At 35.6% G+C, this 23116-nt stretch overlaps 1 protein-coding gene across 6 annotated transcripts in view; it reads right to left on the reverse strand.

Moving 5' to 3' along the window:
- The window catches only part of Ask1 (apoptotic signal-regulating kinase 1), an 843483-nt gene that overhangs the window by 174045 nt on the left and 646322 nt on the right, over positions 1-23116 (reverse strand). For all 6 annotated transcript variants that reach the window (XM_090379009.1, XM_090379010.1, XM_090379014.1 and 3 more), the window contains one exon: positions 14902-14981. In XM_090379009.1, coding sequence (XP_090235135.1) covers positions 14902-14981 — 80 coding nt within the window. The remainder of the gene's footprint in view (positions 1-14901; positions 14982-23116) is intronic.

Below are 23116 nucleotides of genomic sequence, written 5' to 3' on the forward strand. Positions count from 1 at the left end.
CGGGAATGCCTAATAACATATTGCTACTATATTATTATTCACAAATCGGAATTCAGTGCGATGTTTGTTAATGTTTGACTGTTTTCATACATCCTTATTAGTTTAATTTTCTGATCCAAATCTATCACTTTCCTTTTCTTGGTAGATTTATTAGTAAGCGCCGTCACTTATTCTCTTAGTCAGCCATGATAACGGTCAAAATGAAATTTTCTGTAAAGAACTTCACAGGGTTAAGCCAAAAACCCACTATTATCACCCTGCACAAGCTCACATTTTGCTAAAGCACATTTCTGGAGGTCACTACCATAAAGCAATAAAAACAATTTGCACTTTTCGTGTTATTGGGCTTTTCTGTTTGTGCATCTAATTATAACCGGGTAATAAACTCGACCTTATTGCATTTACAAAAATACCAATAGCTGGAATTCTGTGGGTTTTTATGTTATTATGGTGAAATTTTTTTTTATATATATGTCTTCAGTCATATATAAAAAAAACCATAAATAAATTGCAAGAATCTTCTCTTCTTTCCTATTTTTTTGCTTGTTACTCTGTCTCATTTGTGCAATTTGTGTGTGCCATGATCATCGTTATTGATTGCTTATTTTATTTATTTATTATTTTTGTTTGTTTTAAATTTTACAATACTAAAAAAAAAAATAAAAATAAAAATTTACGTAAATCCGTTGTTGTGTAAGTCGGGGACTTACTGTATTGAAAAATGTTCAGCAAACTACGTAAAAAATTATGGCAATAGATAAAAAACGAAAAAAAACTTACCATGCACTACTCGCATGTCCAAATACGATGCTTCCCATTATTTTTTGCGATGTTGATCTTAAGTCTAATACCCTTTGTATATTTTTTACGATGTTGCATATGGTTTGGTTCCCAACATTATAATGGTTCATTAGAGATTTAACGGATGCACCATTTTCAAACTTTTGATTAATTTCAAGTTTTTGTTTAACTAAAAGCGAACAAAAAAAAAAAAAAAAAAAAAGAAAGAGATTCCTGACATAAATAATGAAACAAAATTTGTCGTTTTGCGGTGCAACGGAACACAACAATCGACGCAACGCACTAAAACAAACTAAACATTTTTTTTTTTTGATTGGTGGGTGTGAAGACAGCAGGGGTTGCAAGAAAATAGGTACACTAATCTCCCAATGATGACTTATAATGCTGCTTGTCGCTTATTTATGACTTGCAAAACATCTGTTTTTATACCTTTCCATTTATTACTTGAATTATATGATTTCTGGTTGATTGTTTTTTTTTTTTTTTTTTTTTTTTTTTTCCAATTTGGAATGAAGCGTCCTGGTTAATCCGATCCCGGTAAATCGAGAGTCTGCTGTATTTCTAACGTGATCTTACAATCGTCATATACAGTGCAATTATGAACTGCCTAGTTCCACAGGATAATGTTTGGTAAATCTTTGATAAGACACAATGTGCTTTCCTGGCTGCTTGTTTATGCTGCTCAGAAAACTTCATATCTGCCTGTATCACAACTCTCAGTAACCTTTCTTTTGCTACTGTTTTTAATTCCATCCCACCAAGTGTATAAGTTATTTCAGGGTTGTTATTTCCCCACGTGTGAGATCTTGTTTTTTGCAGCATTAAAACATATCTGCCACTTTTCAGACCATTTTTGGAGACTGCACAAGTCATCTTGAAGCAGTGCTGTTTGGCACTGATCATTAACGACCCTACTAATCTTTACATTGTCTGCAAATTTTGACATCAGGCCTTCTATCCAATTGTAGATGTCATTTATGAATATCAGAAAAAAACAGTAGTCCAGGAACCAATCCTTTGGGGGTTCTCACTCCTGACGTTATACCAATTTGAAGAGCATCTGGTAATCACACACAACCCTCTGCCTTTAGCCCCTGCAGCCATTCAACAATGCATATTAGAATCTTACTAGTAATCCCAATCTATTGAAGCTTATATAGTAACCTCATGAGGGACTGAGTCAAATGCTTTGCTAAAATCCAAATAAACCATGTTGAAATCATTCCCTAATGACCAGCTCAGGAGTAACTGTGTCAAAATAGCCTAGATTCAGGTGTATAAGGCCTGGAATGGTTTGAGCAAGCTCAATGATGATGGGATCCTTCTTGCCCAGATTAATCACCTGAGGGGACATATATTCAAACTGAGGAAAGACAGTTGTAGAATAAATGTGCGGAAATTTGCCTTTAGCCAGGGTGTGGTTGATTGCTGGAAAAAACTTCCATCTGTCGTGGAAATTGATAGCTTAAATAAATTCAAAGCAGAACTAGACAAACATTTGGAGTGAATCGGGAAGGTTTTTTTTTTTTTTTTTTTGTAGTTGTTGATGTATAAAGCTTGCTTTCTTGCATCATATGCCTCTACTAATGGTAATACTAAAAGTTAGTTCAGCATGATTTTCCTTTAGCAAAATCATGTTGTGTCCTTCAGAATGCCGTATCTAACTAAATGCCCTTGACTGGGCTGTAGTTACCAAGATTACACTTAGAACTGTCATTATGCAAAGGTAATATGATGGCACTTCTCTGGTAAAAAGGAATAGTGCAGTGCAGACAGGCTGCCAAGACAGCTCATCAAATTTTGTCAATGATATATAGGAATTTTGCTAGCAGCGATAAGGAGTTGATATTCCATTGTATAAGAAAATGCTCAGACCACATCTTGAGTACTGCATAGTGGTCTGGAGGCCCCATTTTAGGAAGGATGTAATGGTACTGATGGAATGGTACAAAGAAGGGTAATGAGTTTGGTGAGGGGGAATGTTGGGGTTTGGTGAGGGGAACTCTTATCAAGAAAGGCTTAATTTCTGCAAATTGTAGAAAGTGTGAAACACTGGTTTAGTCTCCAGTGCCATCAGGCATTGGCACTGGAGACTAAACACCTGCTAGGTGATCTGAGTGAGGTTTTTTTTTTTTTTTTGATTTGGTAGTTGTTGGCGCATCGGCTTCTGTGGCCATATTGCACCTCCTAAGGTTTTTGCAGTACTTTGATCCAAGCCCGAGGCGGGAATCGAACCCGCGACCTTTGGGTTGCCGGGCAGGTACTTTACCCACTCGGCTAGCCCGGTCGGCTCTGAGTGAGGTGTTTAAGGTTTCGAACAGCTTGAGCCAACTCAGTGCTGATGGGATTCTTCCTGTTGCTCAGACTATGGACATGTGGGGCATAAATTCAAACCAAGGAAGGTTTGTTGCAAAATTATATTGCATTAGTTTGCTTTCAGTCAATGGGTGGTTGATTGGCAGAACAGGCTTCTATCCATTGTTGTGTAAGTTGATAGTTTGAATAAATTCAAGGAAGTGAAATGGTTTTTTTTTTTTTTTTTTTTGGCTGACTGTATAAAGCTTGCTTTTTTGCATATTTTGCCACTATTAATCCTAATATTAATTTCTCTGGTCATTGACTTATCTTCATTATCAGAAAAGGACCTCGATATCTTTGTTATCAGAATGTTCATTTTCCTTGGAGTCAGGTTTATCTGTTATACACCAATGAGCCAAAACTTCATTGACCACCTACCTAATATGATGTTGGTCCTCATAGCCAAAAAACATGCAGCCAAAACAGCTCAACCGCCTGTCCCACATACCCAGGAACGCGACTCCTGGGTATGTGGGACAGGCGGTTGGATAGGTTTTATGAGTACCACGAGTTGCAGGATGGTAAACCCTTTGACTCTTAATTCGTGCTTGCAGCACTAATTCTCAATTGCCTGAAGGCCAGAGGGGTGAACAATGCATTCCCAGTTGTCTCTTGTAATCAGTTCATTATGTAAAGTGTATTGATGTCTAACGGCACCAGGGGTTTCCCTCATCTCCGCATTGCTTTCATTGTAGGTGTACCAGTTCACTGGGAAGGCCAGAGATTTAAAAGTGTGTGGATTTTGTATATGTGTATCGTTGTTCATCTGGCCGTTTAGCCGCTGGACCTCCACTGAGGCCCAACATTGCCCACACTTGACCTCGTGGAGGCAGACCAGGTACACAGAATGAAATTTTACTCTGGCAAGCCCTGCCACCTAGTTTCCTGAGATTTCAGTGACTATGGCCTAAGGAAAAAAAAAAAAAAAACTCGGTAGGGGTGATCGCTGGAATTAGAAAAGCCAGCTGAGGTTTATGCGGTTTAATTTGGACAAAGTTAAGTACCTGAAGTTTGTGTAGGGTTATACACTGGCATATTAGGCAGAGTAGGGGGGGGAGACTGAAGGCTGGGGGAAAAGACAGAAGTATGGAGATGATAGAGAAGGCGACCCCAGGATGTTCAGTGAGGCAGGCCCGTACCCTACCAGGAGAAGAATAAGGATTGGCAGGGAAGGAGAGGAGACAAGACTGTCTCCTCCTCCCCGCCAGGGGAAAGGGAGTAAAGGTACCAGGCAAGGGAGCCCGGTACAGATTGCCATCAGGCACTGGCAGTTGAGAGCACGTGAAGAGTCCAAGCGACCTGAACCGAATCTTATTTGGTGATCATTTTCAATGAAGGAGTAAAATCCAGTTGCAAGGTCATACACGAAGCAGCCTCGTCCTATGGTTGGTCATGTAATGTGTTCAGGTTGCTTAGTGTGCATGTTATGAGGATGCAGCCTTGGGTCCTGGTGATATCATTTTCTTAGTTTGTGCACTGGTCATTTGGTTTAGTCGTCCAGCTAGTGGTTCAGTGAGAATAATTTGTATTCAGTTCATGTCAAGTCCTGTGTCAGTTTGACCCGCACACACGTCATAGTTCACCTGCAGTTGCTTCAATTTGCATAACGACTCGCTGGTCATAATGTTTTGACTCATTGGTATAATTCCATTGAGTATATCCTTCACTGTCAGATCACCTGTTGTCAGAAGATTTTCATCAATTTTTATCCACTCATCGAAATTTTCTGTAATATTAAATGAATTACTGGTATACTCCGTTGGTTACTACACTACTTTCTTCAATATTTATCACAACACCTGGCTTTACAAAAACAGTTTTTGACTGTTTGTTCAGAAATTAAATCCCAAGCACTAGAAATGATATTCATTGTAGCTAATAAGTTAATTATTTTTGCTATGTCCTTAGCTTGGGCATCATTGCTTTCTTCAAATTCCTGCAATAATTATTTTGTTTCATCGCACTCCTATACAATGTTTTGAAAACCTTTATCATTCCCTGATCCAAAGGTTGCACTATGTATGTTTTATTCAATGGAAGAAATAGGAGTCTTGTGTTGCTCAACTTCACATTCAGATGAGTTGTACAGTTATCTAAGGTAAGCACAATTTTTTTACTAACTTGCAATAATTCTGTTTGCGATGTCATTTATGTATTTGTGTTGCTCATATATTCAACTGGTAGGTTTTCTTTTGCTCCTCTGAAGAAGAGTAGATTCTTACTAATTACAAGGAGCTGCTTTTTTTTCTTTTTTTTTTTTTTTTAATATTGTGACTGTCTTATTGCACATAAGTACAGTTACTGTTTATTTCTGCTTTTAACCAGCTGTTGAATGGTAATTTCTGAATAATAACATTCACATAAAATAAATGGCAGTTTCAGTGTTAAAAATACAGTCAGGGTTAAATTCTTCCAATAAATCAGGTAAGGCATTTTCCACCCATTTTTGCACTGAACCCATATCCACTTCCGATTATTTTCCACAAAGTTTTTTGTATACTACGTTGCATCACTGTTTCCACCTGTTCAGTGATCATCTGTATGCTTAAAATCATGTACACCAGGTTCATTTGCTATGTCTACTGATAGGTGCATTTTATAATCTTGCATTTGTGAATGATCTCAGAAGCACTTCTTCCACAAGTTCATTCTTTTGACATGTTTTAATTTTCCTGTTCAGATTGTTATTATTATTAGTCATATGATGCAAAGAAGCCTGAGGCTTTTGATGCACCCGTCAAAAAAAATTTTTCTGAGTTACCCTCCTGAGAGAGAGAGAGAGAGAGAGAGAGAGAGAGAGAGAGAAAACAAGAGCTAGAAGTAGAATCACCAAGAAAGAGAAGAATGATGATATCCAGCTCAGGTCTCTGGGTGTGCCAAGCCCATACTCACCAGATGTAAACCCCCTGGGATAATATCCAGGCTAACGAAGAAAAACCAGATCAGAACTTTTTTCTTGGACATAAGATAAGAAAGCTCTAATATTTCCCCATAAAGATTTCCATCCCCTTCAGAGAATGGGTCTACAAGATCAACTGTACATTTGATTTCATGTACAAGTAACTAAGCCAGACATATGAGGAGGATAAAAAAATAAATAAAAAAAATAATAATACACTATAACTGTGGTCTTAACCTGGAGTGATCCAGGAATATGAGTCAGCCTTTCTGGGGTATGATAAACTGTCAGATTTTAAGGTCAATAATCAAATATAGAGATATATGCACAAATACATTTTTGAAACAAAAAATATATATACAGTGAAACCTGCATTAACACCCTTTATTAAACACCACCGTCTAACCTAAATGGCATACTCAGTCCCCAAAGCATATCAGACTGTATTAAGCAAGAATTTTTACAGTCAGAAAATTATTTTTTTTAAATTTGTTTTTCTATTTAGTCTGTCGGTCGGTGTGAAGATAGTCAGTCAACTAAATAGGTTAACAGTTTCCCTTTTTTATCATAGCAAATCATGATGCCATAAAACAAAAATATAAATGGCGATACTGCATGCATTAAAAATAAATTATTAATTTTTAAAAGGAATTTACAGAAAACAGAAGTAAACATGCAGAACTTCAGTTGAGGCATTATTGATATAACCAAATTACAGTGCAATGTTATTACAATAATTAATACTGTAATAGCACTGCACTACAAAGATCAAAGCCATATACATGGGTTTGATCTTTGAATTTAAAATCAGTCATTAGTGTTGTGTAAGTTCGTCAATGCATCCAGTTTTCTTACCTAAAAAATTCTGACTAGTATTTATTTATGCATTTACACTGTTGTACTGTACAATAGTGTAAATGCAACAGGGTGCCGCAACAACATTCCAGAGGTGCAACGTAATTTGGGTTTAAGTTACTTAAACTTATTTTTTTTAAAATTGATATATTTATTTCATTATAAAAATATGTACGGTATCTTCTTAATTTTGTGGTGATCTATAATTGATGTTTATTTAGTACTACTACATAAAGAATAAAATTATTATCTATACATAATTTTTATACATAATGAATTGTAATTTTGTTTATAGTTATATTATCGTAATAAACTATCATATCGTAATAAGTTACTTAAACTTATTTTTTTTAAAATTGATATATTTATTTCATTATAAAAATATGTACGGTATCTTCTTAATTTTGTGGTGATCTATAATTGATGTTTATTTAGTACTACTACATAAAGAATAAAATTATTATATATACATAATTTTTATACATAATGAATTGTAATTTTGTTTATAGTTATATTATCGTAATAAACTATCATATAACATTTTTTTAAAATATTATATATATATATATATATATATATATACTGAGAGAGAATCGGATCTAACAGGCAGAAAATTGAGTAGGGGTGCCACAAAATAAAATAAATTACTTACAGGTGCTGTTATTAAAAAAAAAAAAGGTTGAAAACCATTGTGTTATGTTAAGGTGAGCAAGACTTAATAGGCATTTAAAAGTCTGACATTTTTATTTATTTTGTAAATATAGTATTATGAATCTCAATAATGGATGCCAGTGAAGTATTTTTTCAAATTAGGAAATAGCTGAAAAATCTGATGGTGCCAGATACAATGACTATGACATTCAAAGCATTCAAAGCTGCACCCATGCAGTGCAGCCATAGAAATAACAGACTTGCAAGCACGTTATCATTGTAGACCAAGACTCATCTAGTGAGTTTTTTTCTTGTCTTTCAATGTTTTCAAACAAGCACCTCATAGGTTCTGTGTAATATGCCCCTGCAACTATCTGGCCTTTCTGAAGGTAATCTAATGGCAACACTCCATCAGCAACACAAAAAATTTGAATGCTGATGGAATGCAACAAGTGGAATACAACAACAAGGAGATAGATGGGCTGTGATAGGGTAACTAAGAGTAAAAACAGGTGCATGTACACCAATGTACATGGTACACCAATGCTAGGAGCATAGTACACCAATGCTAGGAGCATAGTAAATGAATTTGATGAATTTGAAGTGCTCGTTGAGTCATCAAATGTAGACATTGTGGGGATAACAGAGACATGATGTCTCTCAGATATAAGAGATGCAGAATTTGAATACGGGAAGTACAATATATACATGGGAAGGACAGGAAGTGTGTGGGGGGGGAGGTTATGTTAACATGGGTAGCTAGTGCAATGTTGACTTAGTTTGGTGTGACATAAGCACTGAGAAAACAAAAATAAGAGTAACAGTGTGTTATAGGACGAATGAATGTGATGAGTACAACTGTACAGAGAAACAAAGTGGCCAGTAAATCAGAAGCCTTATAATGGCGAATTTTAACTTTCCAGATATTGACTTAAACTTTTGGGTTCGTCACTCACATGCCAACAAAACTTTTGTGGACTCATTGGATTTTTTTTTTGATTTGGTAGTTGTTGGCGCATCGGCTTCTGCGGCCATATTGCACCTCCCAAGGTTTTTGCAGTACTTTGATTCCCGAGGTGGGAATCAAAGTACTGCAAAGTACTGCGGTTTCGATTCCCGAGGCGGGAATCGAACCTGCGACCTTTGGGTTGCCGGGCAGGTACTTTACCCACTCGGCTATCCCGGTCGGCCAGACTCATTGGATAACTGTTTTCTATAGCAGAATGTTAGAGAGGCAACAAGAGAGAGCAATACTCTTGATCTAATTATCAGCAGTGATTCTTCATATATTAAAAGAATCTGCAGATAAAAGAAGCACTAGGTGGCAGTGAACACAGTTCACTGATGTGGGATTTACTTAAAGGTGTAACTACCATCAATGATAAAGGGAAGGATAAATGCATTCCTGAGATTTTTAAATTCTATACAGTGGGACCAACTAATACAGACAACAAATTCTAAGTGGGAAGCATTCAGGGAAATAATCACAGACACTACTAGAATTTTCATACCAAATAAGAAATACTGTTCAAGGATTAGGACTAAATCAATGTCAAATGAAGTCATGAAATCCATGTGATCCCAGGATGCATATAAATAATCAGATGATACAGAAGCCTATGGTGGATATAAACTAGTCTGCAATCATCAAAAAAGAGGTTAGGCAAGTGAAGTCAGATTATGAAAAATCTTTGACAAAGAATGCAATGAAAACCAGCAAAGACTTTACTTATGTAAACACTAGACGGAAGGCGATGAATCATATTGATCTACTTGATATCGATGGTTTAACTGTTGATGATCCTGCTCAGATTGCTGACAAACTGAATATTTTGCATGTAAGGAATTCTTTAGGGAATTGGATGCCAGAAGTTTATCAAACTCTAACAAGAAGCTAAAATACTGTTCTCAGTCACTCCTAATTCATGTAATTTTCTTTCTATAAAATTTTACATAAAAGAGGCTGTGAAACATTGAGTTTTTAATACAACTTCCCTCTGAATGCACTTAGGCATCACAAGCACTTAAATCGTTACATTTCTACAACATTTTGATTCTAATAAATAAAAAAAAAAAAAAAAAAAAAAAAAAGGATAAAAAGAACCGCTTTAATTCTGAATACACATCTCAATTGCAAACTAAAATCAAGTCCATTTATTGAAAGGAGACAGTGGATACAGTACTGTACTGCACATATATACGGTGAATCATGTGATCACTTGTGGGGAAACTTCAAATGTTTGGACAGTGTAATTAAACACCAATAACTGTCATACATAGTTGCAAAACTTTACAACAGTGGGGTTAGATTGCTCCTTTCCCCAATATAGCCCAATAGCAAAAGCATCATTTTCTTGATTCTTCAGTTGCTTTTGTTTATAGGCACACCGATGCTTTTCCTGAAGGCTACCGACATGTGGTGGATTAGAAATCAAGGGATACTGCTTTCATGTGACAAAGGACAAGACAGTAAACACTATTTAGCATAGTCAGGGTTGTAAATAATGAACAAATTTCTGATATATATATACAGCAGGCCCCCGTTATAATGCGGTTCGCTTTACGCTGATTCGCTATAACGCTGTTCTTATATTATAACCCGTATTTGACTATAACGCTGTCACAGATCACTATAACGCTCTTTTACAGATTACAATTTTGACATATTAACGAAATTGTTTCATTTGATGGAGTCGATAGCTTGAAAATGAATAGCAAAACAGTATTAACACGTTTCCCACGCCGACTTGAGAAATTTTCCCACGCTCAGTAAAATTTTCTCGCACGCTAATTTAGTTTCAGTACAGTGACTTGTAACGTAGTTCCGCGATCAACATTTTAAAAAATGATCAAGTATATTGCTTGTAATATTTGCGTTATATGCATTTATCCGAAGTCTAGTCATCACTCAGTAGAGTATTAGACATCGTGCGTAACGGAAAGTTTACTTGAACATTGTATCGTAATTAATTCAACCAACGCAGTTACATTTTCGAAAAGCTAATAATGACTGATAGGAATGAAAAAGCAACAACGTCTGGGCGCAGTACGAAGACTATAAATGTAAGAAAAAGACTGAATTCGAAAAGTAAATTAGACGTTTTGAAGCGAATCGATTCCGGTCAACGACAAACGGATGTGGGCCATAATTTAGGACTTGCAACTTTAACTGTAAGAACAATTATAAAAAAATAAAGAATTAATTTTTGCAGCGGGAAAGATAGCTGTTCCACTGCAAGCAACTAGGACTAGGCCGGCTATTAGGATTGAAATGGAAAGACTAATTTTATTGAAGATAATATTCCAATGCACAATTCAGTTAAGTTACATATTAAAAAGAGAGAGAAAGAGATTAGCCAATATGATGATCTGAAGAAAACTCGCCTAAAAAAAAAAAATGTGGAACCATTTAAAACTGGTAAGGGCTGGTTGAATAGATTTAAAATCCAGGGAGAAGCCGCAAGTGCAGATCAAGGAGCCGAAACTTTCAAAAAAGAACTTTTGTTAAAATTACTGAAGAGGGGTGTTATGTGTTATACTTCTCAATAAGTTTTTAACATAGATGAAGCAGGACTTTTGTGGAAACGAATGCCTAAAAGAAGTTTCATATTGAAAGAAGAAAAAACATGCCAGGTTTCAAAGCGGTGAAGGATCGGTTGACTTTATTGTTGGTTTTAACGCTGCGGGGGATTAAAATTAATACCCCTTTTAGTTTATTTGGAAGAGGGCCAAAGTTCAACTCAAAATCCACACATTTTTCATGATTAAATTCATCAATTAAATTAAATTCATTATTTTAATTGGAATTTTAAATTTACTTTTGATACGCAAGTAGTTACCACATAATTATACGTATGCAATGCAGAATATTTTATATGTGCAAATATTTGAATATTAAATATTTTGACCAACATTTGTGCATCTTTTCATTACTGTTTATTATTCATTAGGAAATATCCTATGGCACTGACCGCAGCTCATAAATACATGTTACCTTATGGGAAAGCGGCGCTCGCTTAGCGCGGATTCACTTAGCGCTCTGTTTTTCCGGAACGAATGATCAGCGTTATGCGGGGGTCACCTGTATATATATATATATGTATATATATATATAGTAGGAATATATTAGTGAGGAGCTGTTGTTTAAGAGTAGCAATTCACAAAGCAGCAGAAGGTTCAAACTTAAATAAATAGTAGGAATATATTAGTGAGGAGCTGTTGTTTAAGGAATATATTAGTGAGTAGTGATGAATTTCCTGGCTATATATCATATTTTCATCTACTATATTCAGATTCTGCATATTTGCCATCCCCTGATTCGACCTCTTGCTAAAATTGCCATATCTGAATACAGTGTTATTTATTTATTTACTTATATATTCCTTTTTTTTCCTCCCTCAGTCCCAGTTCATTTTTACACTAGGTTTTTCTAATTCTTTCACGTGTTTTACCACTACTTCACTTCCACTTTCTACTATCCCTTAAACTTCTCTTAGTTCTGGCACCTTGTGTACTTTTCATTTCCATTTTCACAGACACTTTATTTTATTTATTCTACAAACCACACATTATTATATATATATATATATATATATATATATATATATCAGTGGTTCTCAAAGTGGGTGCCACTTACTCTTTATAGGGGTGCCATGACGTCAAATTTAGTATCAGCTTACATCGTCACCATCGCTACAAAAAGTAATTGATTTTCATGCAACTGTGTAAATTAGAAGTCGTCGTGAAATAATTTGAGCACATCGCAGTGTTTATGTACATATACAGAATAGCTGAGCCAAGCCACCCGTCTCGTACACTGTATTCGAAACAGCACCACCTTACAAAATATTCTGCCAGCGCCCATTGCATCCGGTGCTGGGAATTTTTCATAATGGATTTAGGGTGCCTTCACATTAAAAAAAGTTTGAGAACCACCGATATATATACACAATTTTAGTTGTTCTGCATTTCTTCTAATTGAAACGAAAAATTATAACAATAAATGGCAGTATGGTCTTATAAAGTGGCAGAATTTGCATACATTATAATATAAATGGTTTTAGATTAAAATTTTTGACTATAATAAGTGGCTGATAAGAATAACCAGTAATAACACTAACCAACATTCACTGTATGAATAATGCATTACACAGTGATACTATGTAGGTGTACCCCGCTATAAGATGATCCGTATTTATGGCACTTTTTAACTATACCATATGCTCCATTCCTGAGACACCTAATCCACACTAATGACATGAAGCCAACAAGAAATCAACCAATGCGCACTCCATGTGGCAGACAGTTTACATCTGGCATCATTGCATGCTGTTTATCTCTGTGTTTTGGTGTTGATTATAAAACTTTTATATATTATAATACTGTATGTATATATTTACATATTATAATAATTATACATTGATAATGGCAGATAACAGTAAATGTGAAAAGATGAAAAAGAGCCGCCACTCTCTCACATTAGATACCAAGAGTAAAATTATTAAATTGAATGATGATAGTGTATCAAACAGTGATTTCAAATTGAAGCCTATGCTAGTTTATCATTCAGAAAACCCAAGAGCTTTAAAGAATTATGCAAAACCCAGTCTGCCTGTTTACTGGAAATCAATTTGAAAAGCATGGGTTATTGTATCACTTTTTGAACAGTGTTTTTCAAATTACTTTGTTCCTGCACTTAAGGAATAGTGTACAGAAAAGAAAACTCACTTCAAAATTTTACTTCCTCTCGATAACATACCTGGCCACCTTAAATCATTAGATGACCTTAACCCAAACGTTCAAGTAATTTTCCTCCCTTCAAATACTATTTCATTGCTTCAACCAATGGACTAAGGTGTTATTGTTGCATTTAAATCATATTACCTAAGGAGAACATTTGCTAAGGCTGCAGCTGCAATAGACAGTGAATCTGAAAGTACACCTAGAGCAAATGTAGTAGAAGAATTCTGGAAAGGCTTCACGATCTTGGATGGCATCAAGCCTACCCGGGATGGATGCATGGGATGAAGTGAAACAGTCAATACCTAAAGGCATTTGGAAGAAGCTGTGCCCCCAGTTTACTATTGATGATTTTGAAGATCATGTTGAAGAGGCTACTTACAAATATTGTGGACATGGCAAGGCAGTTAGAGCTAGAAATGGAGTCTGAAGATGTTACTGAACTGCTTGGGTCACATTCACAGCTCCCAAGTAAGGAAGACCTTCCAGAACTTGAAGAGCATAGGACAAAGGAAGAGGATTCTCGTCTTGAGGATGTATTGAATCCCGCTGAATCTTTTAACTTGCAAGAAACTTTCTTCAAAAGCATGCAGGCTTTTAGAAGCAGCTATGTCCATTGTTGAAAAGGTGGATCCCAATTTTGAAAGAAGTTTCAAAGTAAATGCCGGCATTTTAGATCAATATGCCTGTTATAGAGACATCTACAGACCAGCATCCTCTCAAATCTAAAAACAGCCTTCAACATCAGTTAGGCCTACAAAAAATCCATCCAAATCATACGATGGAAGCATTTAGCTGTAGATGAAGAAGATCCAGATGATGTAGAATTTGTGCCATCCCCTTCAGATTTGCTTTAATAAATTTGTACTGTACTCCTAGTAGGGTACAGACAAAGTGATATCATGCATTGATATCATGCAGAAGCAGGTTTTTATCATTTATTTTGTCAAAAGTAAGGTTTTAAAATGATCAATCGACTTGAATCATGTTGGCAACCTCCTACATTTAAAATTTTCCTATCTTACTCTTACTAATTTTTACATCTCTTTAATGCTGCCAAACAGTGTTTACATTTTATGCTTGCAGGTCACAAGCCTTTATGTAAATTCAGACTGGAGGGACTTTCTTTCACAAATTTGTAAGTTGTTGCATTAATATTTAATTGCAGTGTTAACAGAAAGTGCTATACTTAATTTTGTTAATTTGAGCATTACATGCATCTGCAAGTGAAAAAAGGTAGCGATCCACTTTATGACAAAGGCCCGGAACCTAAGCAACTGTGGGGGTTCACCTGTACTACACAGCAGCAAATTTTCATCATTGCTCTATTCAGTTTTGTTATAATGACATTTGTTTGTATTTGGTTTTGGCAGACTTTTTGAATTAGAAAAACTATTCACAAGCTACGGGCCACAATCCTGGCTATAATTTCAATGCAAATATATTTTGAATCATCCATACTACAATGCATACAAAGCTCTATATCATTAGCCAGGGAATAGTGACTCCAAAATACATTGCACTTGGAATAATCTGATACTTAGTTAACAAGGATACACTAATGTACTATTGAGAGAAATTCTGAAAACATTACTCACAGCTTTTTGGAAAACATACAGAGCTAACTGAAGATGATTTTTTGCTATCCCATCAAAATCTAATTCCTCTTTGAGTGAACCTATTTGGAAATAAGAAGTAACAAAAAGTAATTATTTCATACATTAATATCTAAAGAGTGAAGACAAAGTGGGATATCATCTTTACACAGTGAACTACTTAATACATATGACATAGCCGATTAGAATTCTTGAAATGATCTAAAGCAGCTGGCACTATCTAATGATAGTTTGAGCACATTTGGAAGCCAACATAAATCCTAACCAGTTTTCATTATAGTAAGACTTGTTCACCACAATACATCATATCATGATTACATATCTCCAGTATATTGCTTCACTGCAACTCCAAACAACAATATACAGGGGGATTTTTGAGGGTTATGTGAAAATATGGTACTATGGGTTGATGGCACAATCCAGCATTTTTTTTTTTTTACTGTAAAAAAGAAGAGAATATGAACACATTGTCTTCTTACAGGTGCAAATTAGAAATAAAAACTTTATTAACTTATCCCTATTTTCCTAAACTATCCAGATCTAAGTTTCATTGTGACTTTCCCAAGTTTAGTGAGGGAAGATGAGAAATAAGGATAAAAGCTCATCAGCAACATAGCACATAGAATACATTCAGAGCCAGTTCATTCAGTAAATACCAGATCCCAGAATCTTAAACACACAAAAACATTATAGTCTTTATGTTTGTTGTTTAATAATAAAATTTATCAAAAAAAAAAGAAAAGATTCTTGGAAAAGTGCATTATATTGCTGCTACTCCCATTTGAACTGCTGATCCTCAAATGGGAGCAACAGTCAGTTTTTTCTTAATAAACTCTACATCCAAATATAATTTGCCTTTTTTAATTGTTTTTTTTTTTAAATTGATTTTAGTAGATTATGTGAAGCCATTTGGTAATCCCCCCCACACTACATAGTCTCCAAACAACTGAACCAAAAAAGTGACTATCAATTTAGTAAAGAAGTGGGGTGTTATTCTCAATGCAAATAATGAAATAGTTTGAAAAAATAACTCTACTCTGCATTATGTTTATCCATCTTTATTTTCAGGGAATACGCAATGCCTGTGTTGAAATAGTACCAGCACTTCTTTACTAAATACTACACTGAGCAATGCAGCACAATAATAGGGGTCACATCACACATATATATGATAGTTCAGCTTTCAATAAAAAGTGTTTCTTCTGCACACTGCTTGGCTTTGCTTGTTTAGGTTAAATTCACTGATTCACCATTTGGCATAAGGTTGTCAAATGGAGCTATCTGTTATATGATAATGGAACAAAATGGCTCCAAAACTGTTGATACTGGTGCCTTTGAATTTTTCACCTTGGTAATGCTCAATTAAAAATGACATTAGTAACCCTGTGGGCTACATGTGGATAATTGAACCCGTTACCACCAAATAAGGAGGATGCGGAAAGGTCAGGAATGACCACCGCATATTCACAGAGCAATATGGCCTTAGTTGCTAATGTTCCTAAAAACCAAATAACAACAACAAACGTGGATAAATGATAGTCACCCTTACTGGAAGGCTGATAGCATTACACCAGTGGTAATGACAGAAACATACCACAGTAGCATTACTTTCTCAAAATATAAATTCACAAAGGAAATTGTGAATAGCAATGAAAAAAATAAATAAATAAACGGCATTTATGTCAAGAGGACCACCAAGAGAGTCACCAAGAACAGAATGGCAAGCAAAACAAGGCTAATATGGAATTACATTTATGATATCACAGGAGGATGATAACATTAGTAGTAGTAATCGCAAATGATGTATGAAAGCAAGCTTATATAGCATCACCATCAGCACACACAAAAAAAAAAAAAAAAAAAAAAGAAGAAGAAGTTCCACCCATCTGTACCTGTCAAGAATTTGCTAGTTCTCCCTTGAATTATTCAACCCATCCACTTCCACAATAACAGATGGAAGCCACCCTGTTCCAGTAATCAACCACCCACCCTCAACTTAAATTTGACTTCTCATGTGTGTGTGTGTGTGTGTGTGTGTGTGTGTGTGTGTGTGTGTGTGTGTGTGTGTGTGTGTGTGTGGTCCCAGCAAGTGGAACAATACCATTAATATTTAACTTACTCAAAGCAGTCAAAGCTTTAAGCACCTTAATCAGATCTCCCCACAGGTGGCTAGTCTCAAGAAAAGCTGCAATTTGCAGAACTGAAGCCTTTCTAGATAAGAAAACCCTTTTGTTCATTCACCAATATGGTTGCCCTTCTCTGCACCTATTCCAGTAGCTCTACATCTTTCCTAAAGTGAGGCCATCAGAACTGTATACAGTATTCAAGATGTGGCATAACTATGGCCTTATACAAAGGGGTAATCACCTCCTTATCCCTGCTGGAAAGTTTCTGTATATCAGTGAGCTGTCCTGGTAGCATGTCTGCAGGAAATTTCACATCTGACTGCGCAATTACCCCCAGGTCCTTTTCATTCTCTACTACCCTGATTGTAGTATCATACAGTTGGTAAGTTACTCTGGGGTTACTGCTTCTCATATGCAGTACAGTAAACCCCCGCTATTCGCGGGGGTTACGTTCCTGAGAAATGCCGCGAATACCGAAAACGCGAATACTGAGTTATGGCTCCCATAGTAATAAAGGGGTTCCGTTCCAAAGTATGAAATATATAAGAAAAACTAGTCTAAAATTTTGTCTATTTATGTATTATATGTACCTTCATAATATGACTATGTATTGTGAAATGCAAGCATAAGGCATAGAAATGAAAATAAGAAACAATTTAATATTAAACGTAATATTTATTAGAAATTTCAAACAAATCTTTCAAACCAGCGTATTTGCTAGCTAAAAAACCTATCCCGCCAGTGCTATCACCAGTTTCGCTAAAGCGTTGATAAGGAGTTTTGCGTTTTCACGAATGATGAGTGAATTTAACGGAATTTTATTTTGAGTTCGGTCTTCTATCCACAGATTTAAAGCCTTTTCCATTTTTTCTAATTTAACATCACGAGTTACAGAGCAAATTTTTGAAGCAATTAGCGCGTTTTCACGGACACTACGGCGGATTTTTTCTTCCGATTTCTTGATTGATCGTACCGTTGACTCATTGATTTTATAATGTTTTGCCACTGAGGAGACACTTTCATCATTAGAAATTTTATCTAATAACTCAATTTTATTCACTAATGTCATCACCTTCTTTGATATTTTCACATTTCTCTTGTTATTCGTAGTCATATTTTTGTAGGGGTTAGAAAGAACTTGTCCACAATAAAGGCACTTTCTTCCGTTAACACACTCGAAAAAGTCTGTTTTACACTGCAAAACGGTAGATTTATCATTTTTGTAAGCATATCAATTTATAAATTGATAAATTTATTCAATTTATAAACATATAAATTAAAAGCAAACGACAAAACCTTCCATGACAAACGCATAACACATACTGAACAAGGATTAGCGAGAAACATCCACGCTCGCGATTTTGTCACCCTTCTCCCCCCCCACCCACTGAGCGCTGTTTTGACCGGGAAAGATAATTTTAGCCACGCTCATGTTTTTTTATGGCGGAAAATATTCATGGTGCTTTAAAATTCCCATTTTTTAGGTTTCATTTTATATTAAATCGGCGATCGCGAATACGCGAAACCGCGAATACAGATACCGCGAATAGCGGGGGTTTACTGTACTTTGCATTTGTCAATGTTAAATTTCAGTTATCTGTCCAACTTTTCTAGATCCTGTTCAATTGTGTCTGTTGTTAACAACCCTGCCAACCTTCGTATTATCTGCAAACTTGGACATTAAGCCTAATATAAGTTCATCAATGTCACTGATAAATATAGAAAACAACAATGGGCCCAACACCAAAACCTGGGGACTCTATTAATAATGTTAGTCCATGAATAGCAGTGTCCACTGATTATCACTGTCTTCTCCCACTCAACCATCCCTTTATCTGTAGCAGCAACCTACCTTAATGGCATACTGTCCAATTTGTACAGCAGGCTTCCCTGTGCAACAGTATCAAAAGCTTTCCTGAAATCTAAGTATATGATATCAAAATTATTTTTTGCAGCTAGTTCCTTTGTGAACACATCATTCAATCATCAAACTGGCTAGACAAGACTTCCCCTCAACAAACCCATGCTGTGTCTGAACTATAACCGCAGTCTCGTGTAGATGATCCTGCAATGCTTCTTTAATTAGTGACTCCATAATTTTCCCTGGAATAGAAGGTAAACTAACAGATCTGATATTATTCATGTCTTCCTTCGAACCCCCTCTGTGAACAGGGGATACATTTGGACAACCCTAGTCTGTGGGGATCTCCCCTGAATCCAAGAATGCTCTCATAATTATGACTAAGGGTTTGCTTACTTCCTTTGCTGCCTCCTTTAATATAAATAGATAGATCCCATCCACCCCAGGTGCCTTTTTTGTGTGTAATTTAAACAATTTCTCCACTTTGCTCTCAGTTATTACAAAATCCTTTAGCTCCTTCTTAGAATTTGATAAACGTTTGGCATTCCTCTCCCTAAATAACTGCTCACGCGTGAATGTAGATGAAAATTCTCATTCAGTTTTTCAGCTACCTGAGCAGGATCATCAACAGTTAACCCATCATCGTCAAGTGGACCAATGTGATTCAACCCAGTCTTTCTACTAAAGAAGTCCACTGCATTTCTCTGCATTCTTTGCCAGAGACTTCTTGTCATCTGCCTTAGATTGCCTAACCTCTATTGTGATTTGACTGCAGACTACTTTATAATCTACATTAAGCCTCTGTGTAATCTGATAATTTATATGCATCCCATGCATTTTTCTTCTCTGCCACTTGTCTCAACAGTTCATCTGACCTCCACTTAGGTCTAAGCTTGGAATGGTATTTCTTGACTGGTGAAAGTCTAGCAGCTTTTATGATTACTTCCCTGAATGTTTTCCATTTAGCATTTGCTGCTGACGATATCATTAGATGGTCCCACTGTATAGAATTTAAAAACTGTCTGAGAACAGTTGAACATTACTGCAAAGATGAAGGGATGGAGTTCAAAATTTTGTTTATTTTAAACAATGTACCAAGCCATCCACCTTTGATCTCAATGAAAATGTAAAAATATGCTTTCGTGCACCTAACACAACCTCTCTCTCTCTTACAACCCATGGGTGAAGGCATAATTGCCACATTCAAGGTTTATTATCTGCAGCAAACATTTTCTCAAGTAATTGAAGCTTCAACAGGAGTGGGATCATCATCTTCACACACAATTTGGAAAAATTATAACATCAGGAATGCGATAGAAAATATATCTGCATCTGGGCTAGAAATCTCTGCCAATGACATGCATTCTGTTTGGCAAGTTGTTTTCCCACATTTTGCAATTGATTTCACTGGTTTTGAATCGCAAGTTCAGACAACTGCCGAAGACATTGTGAAGATCGGAAAAGATTTGGGATTCGAAGCTTTGGACACTCCCAATGTACTTGACTGCACTGACTCACGAAGAAGAGGAAACAATTCTGAAGTGGATAACACTGAAGTGGCACCAAAAGAATTTGCAACAGAAAATCTGGAGAAAGTTTTTCAAGGGGGGGGGGGGGGTTGACATGGTCTGCAAGGCAATTATGAATGGAGATCCAAATGTTGAACGTAGCATCAGGATATGGCAAATTTTACAAGATGGGATTTGATGCTACAAAGATTTGCACCGACAAAAAGAAGAGACGACTTCACCAGACTTCATTATTGAAATACCTAAATAAACAATAAAGCTCTTCTCTCATCTCTCGTGATGTTACCTTTTCATTAATAAAATTTTTTGACATATTTTTTTAATTCAAATCCTTTTAATTGGCTATCAAGTGCAAATTGTTTATAGATTTATTATAATTTGTTAATAGACTGTGTCTCTGGTATGCATTCAATTAAAACCAATTATAACTATACCTCAGTCAGCATGGTTTCACATAACATGGAACAGTATCGGTAACAATTGTCAGTGCTATGCGAGGTATTGTTGTACACTAAACCTAAAAATAAGCAATATAGATCCTTGTGCATTTTATCTGAATCTCCCTATATATATATACATATACACACACCAGACTCTCGATTTACCGGGATCTGATTAACTGGGACACTTCAAAAATCCAAATAAAAAAAAAAACAAAAAAACAACCAGAAATCATAAAATTCAAGTACTAACTAGAATAGATATAAACAGATCTTTTGCAAGTCATAAATAAGTGATGTTATAAGTCGTCACTGGGAGATAATGTACCTATTATCTTGCAACCCCCACTGTCTTCACACCCGCTGCTCAAAAAAACCCCTAAATGTTTAGTTTGTTTTAGTGCATCGTGTCGATTGTTGGGTTCCGTTGAACCATAAAAAGACAAATTTTGTTTCATTATTTATGTCAGAGATGTCGAAATTTTTTTATAGTAAATATATATATATTTTTGTTTAGAAATCGCAAAAACGATGAGTAAATGCAAAAGAACTGCACTTTCAGTTTAAACAAAACCTTGAAATTATTCAAAAGTTTGAAAACGGTGTATTCATTAAATCTTTAAAGAACCATTATAATGTTGGAGACCAAACCATGTGCAACATAATTAAAAATAAAGGGGAGCTATTAGATTTAAAATCAACATGGCAAAAAATAAAGGGAAGCATCGTATTGGCCACACGAGTAGTACGTGGTAAGTTTTTTCTATCTGTTGCCATATTTTTTTTATGTAGGTTGCTGAACATTTTTGATACAGTAAGTCCTCGACTTACGGCAACAACGGATTTACTTAAATTTTTTTTTCACTCAATTTTTTTTTTAGGATTGTAAAATTTAAAACAAAAAAAAAAATAATAATAATAAGCAATCAATATCGACGATCATGGCACGCACAAATTGCACAAGTGAGATACGGAGTAACAAGCAAAAAAATAGGAAAGAAGAGAAGATTCTTACAATTTATTTATGGTTTTTTTTATATGACTGAAGATTTCAGTGAAAGGGGGACACACTTCACCATAATAACGTAAAAGCCCACAGAATTCCAGCTATCGGTGTTATCACAAATGCAATAAGATAGAGTTTACTACCCGTTTATAATTAGATGCACTAACAGAAAAGCCCAATAAACCGGGAACTGCAAATTGATTTTGTTTTATGGTAGTGACCTCCAGAAATGTGCTTTAGTAAAATGTGAGCTTGCACGTGGTGATAATAGTGAGTTTTCACATTAATCCTTTGAAGTTCTTTACAGAAAATTTAATTTTGACCATTATTATGGTGCCGACAGTGGTGCTAGTAAATCTACCAAGAAAAGGAAATCGATCGAGTTGGATCAGAAAATTAAAACAATAAGGATGTATGAAAATGGCCAAACATTAACACGTATCGCGCTGAATTCAGATTTGTCAATTATAATATAGTAGCAATATGTTATTAGTCATTTCCAAGTTACGTAAAACTCAACGAAGTAAGAAGTCCTGTAACGTATCTCTTACGTATGTCGGGGACTTCTGTATTTTTGGATTAACTGGGAAATCGGTTATCCGGGATTTGTTTTTTACCACCTATCCCGGAAAATCGAGAGTCTAATGTATATGGCTAACTGAACAATTATGGCGAACTACTCTCAGGTGTTTACCATTGCCGTATTCTTTTATAAAGTTAAAGAAAAAATTCACAGAATTTTTAAAAATTCCAATTTTGATACAATTTTGCAATTTTTTGGGAAAAGATAAAAAAATTGCATTGTACCAACTCTAGTATTATAGCAAGACTGAGAAGGGTTAAAATGAGTCGGAAAGATGGATTCTGTGTTGTAAATTCAGAGCTGGCAGCTATGGATTTACGACACAAACTGTAGAAGAAATACTAAATGGGCAGGGTGTTGTGCAATAAGGTCTTCTGTCATGCTGTTTAGTGTCAGAAAGATTTTTCTAGGATGGTTCAAAGACTAATGGACATATAGGGTGGTTTTTGTCAAGATTTAGTTTTATTCTAGTGTTTTTATAGTTATTCTAAAGTGTTTTATTCCAACGTACAAAATTGGCTACAGATTCCAAGACGATGAACCACATCAAGCCATCAAACGGTACTTTATCTGGCCGAGGGGGTATTCCTAGGCGCAATAATTGATTTTACTCTGACCAAGTGTATGGTACAAATGAAGTTGATTGCAGCAG

Source organism: Mastigoproctus giganteus, chromosome 8 (assembly GCF_048544385.1).
Source record: "Mastigoproctus giganteus isolate SK-2022 chromosome 8, ASM4854438v1, whole genome shotgun sequence".
NCBI lineage: Eukaryota > Metazoa > Arthropoda > Arachnida > Uropygi > Thelyphonidae > Mastigoproctus > Mastigoproctus giganteus.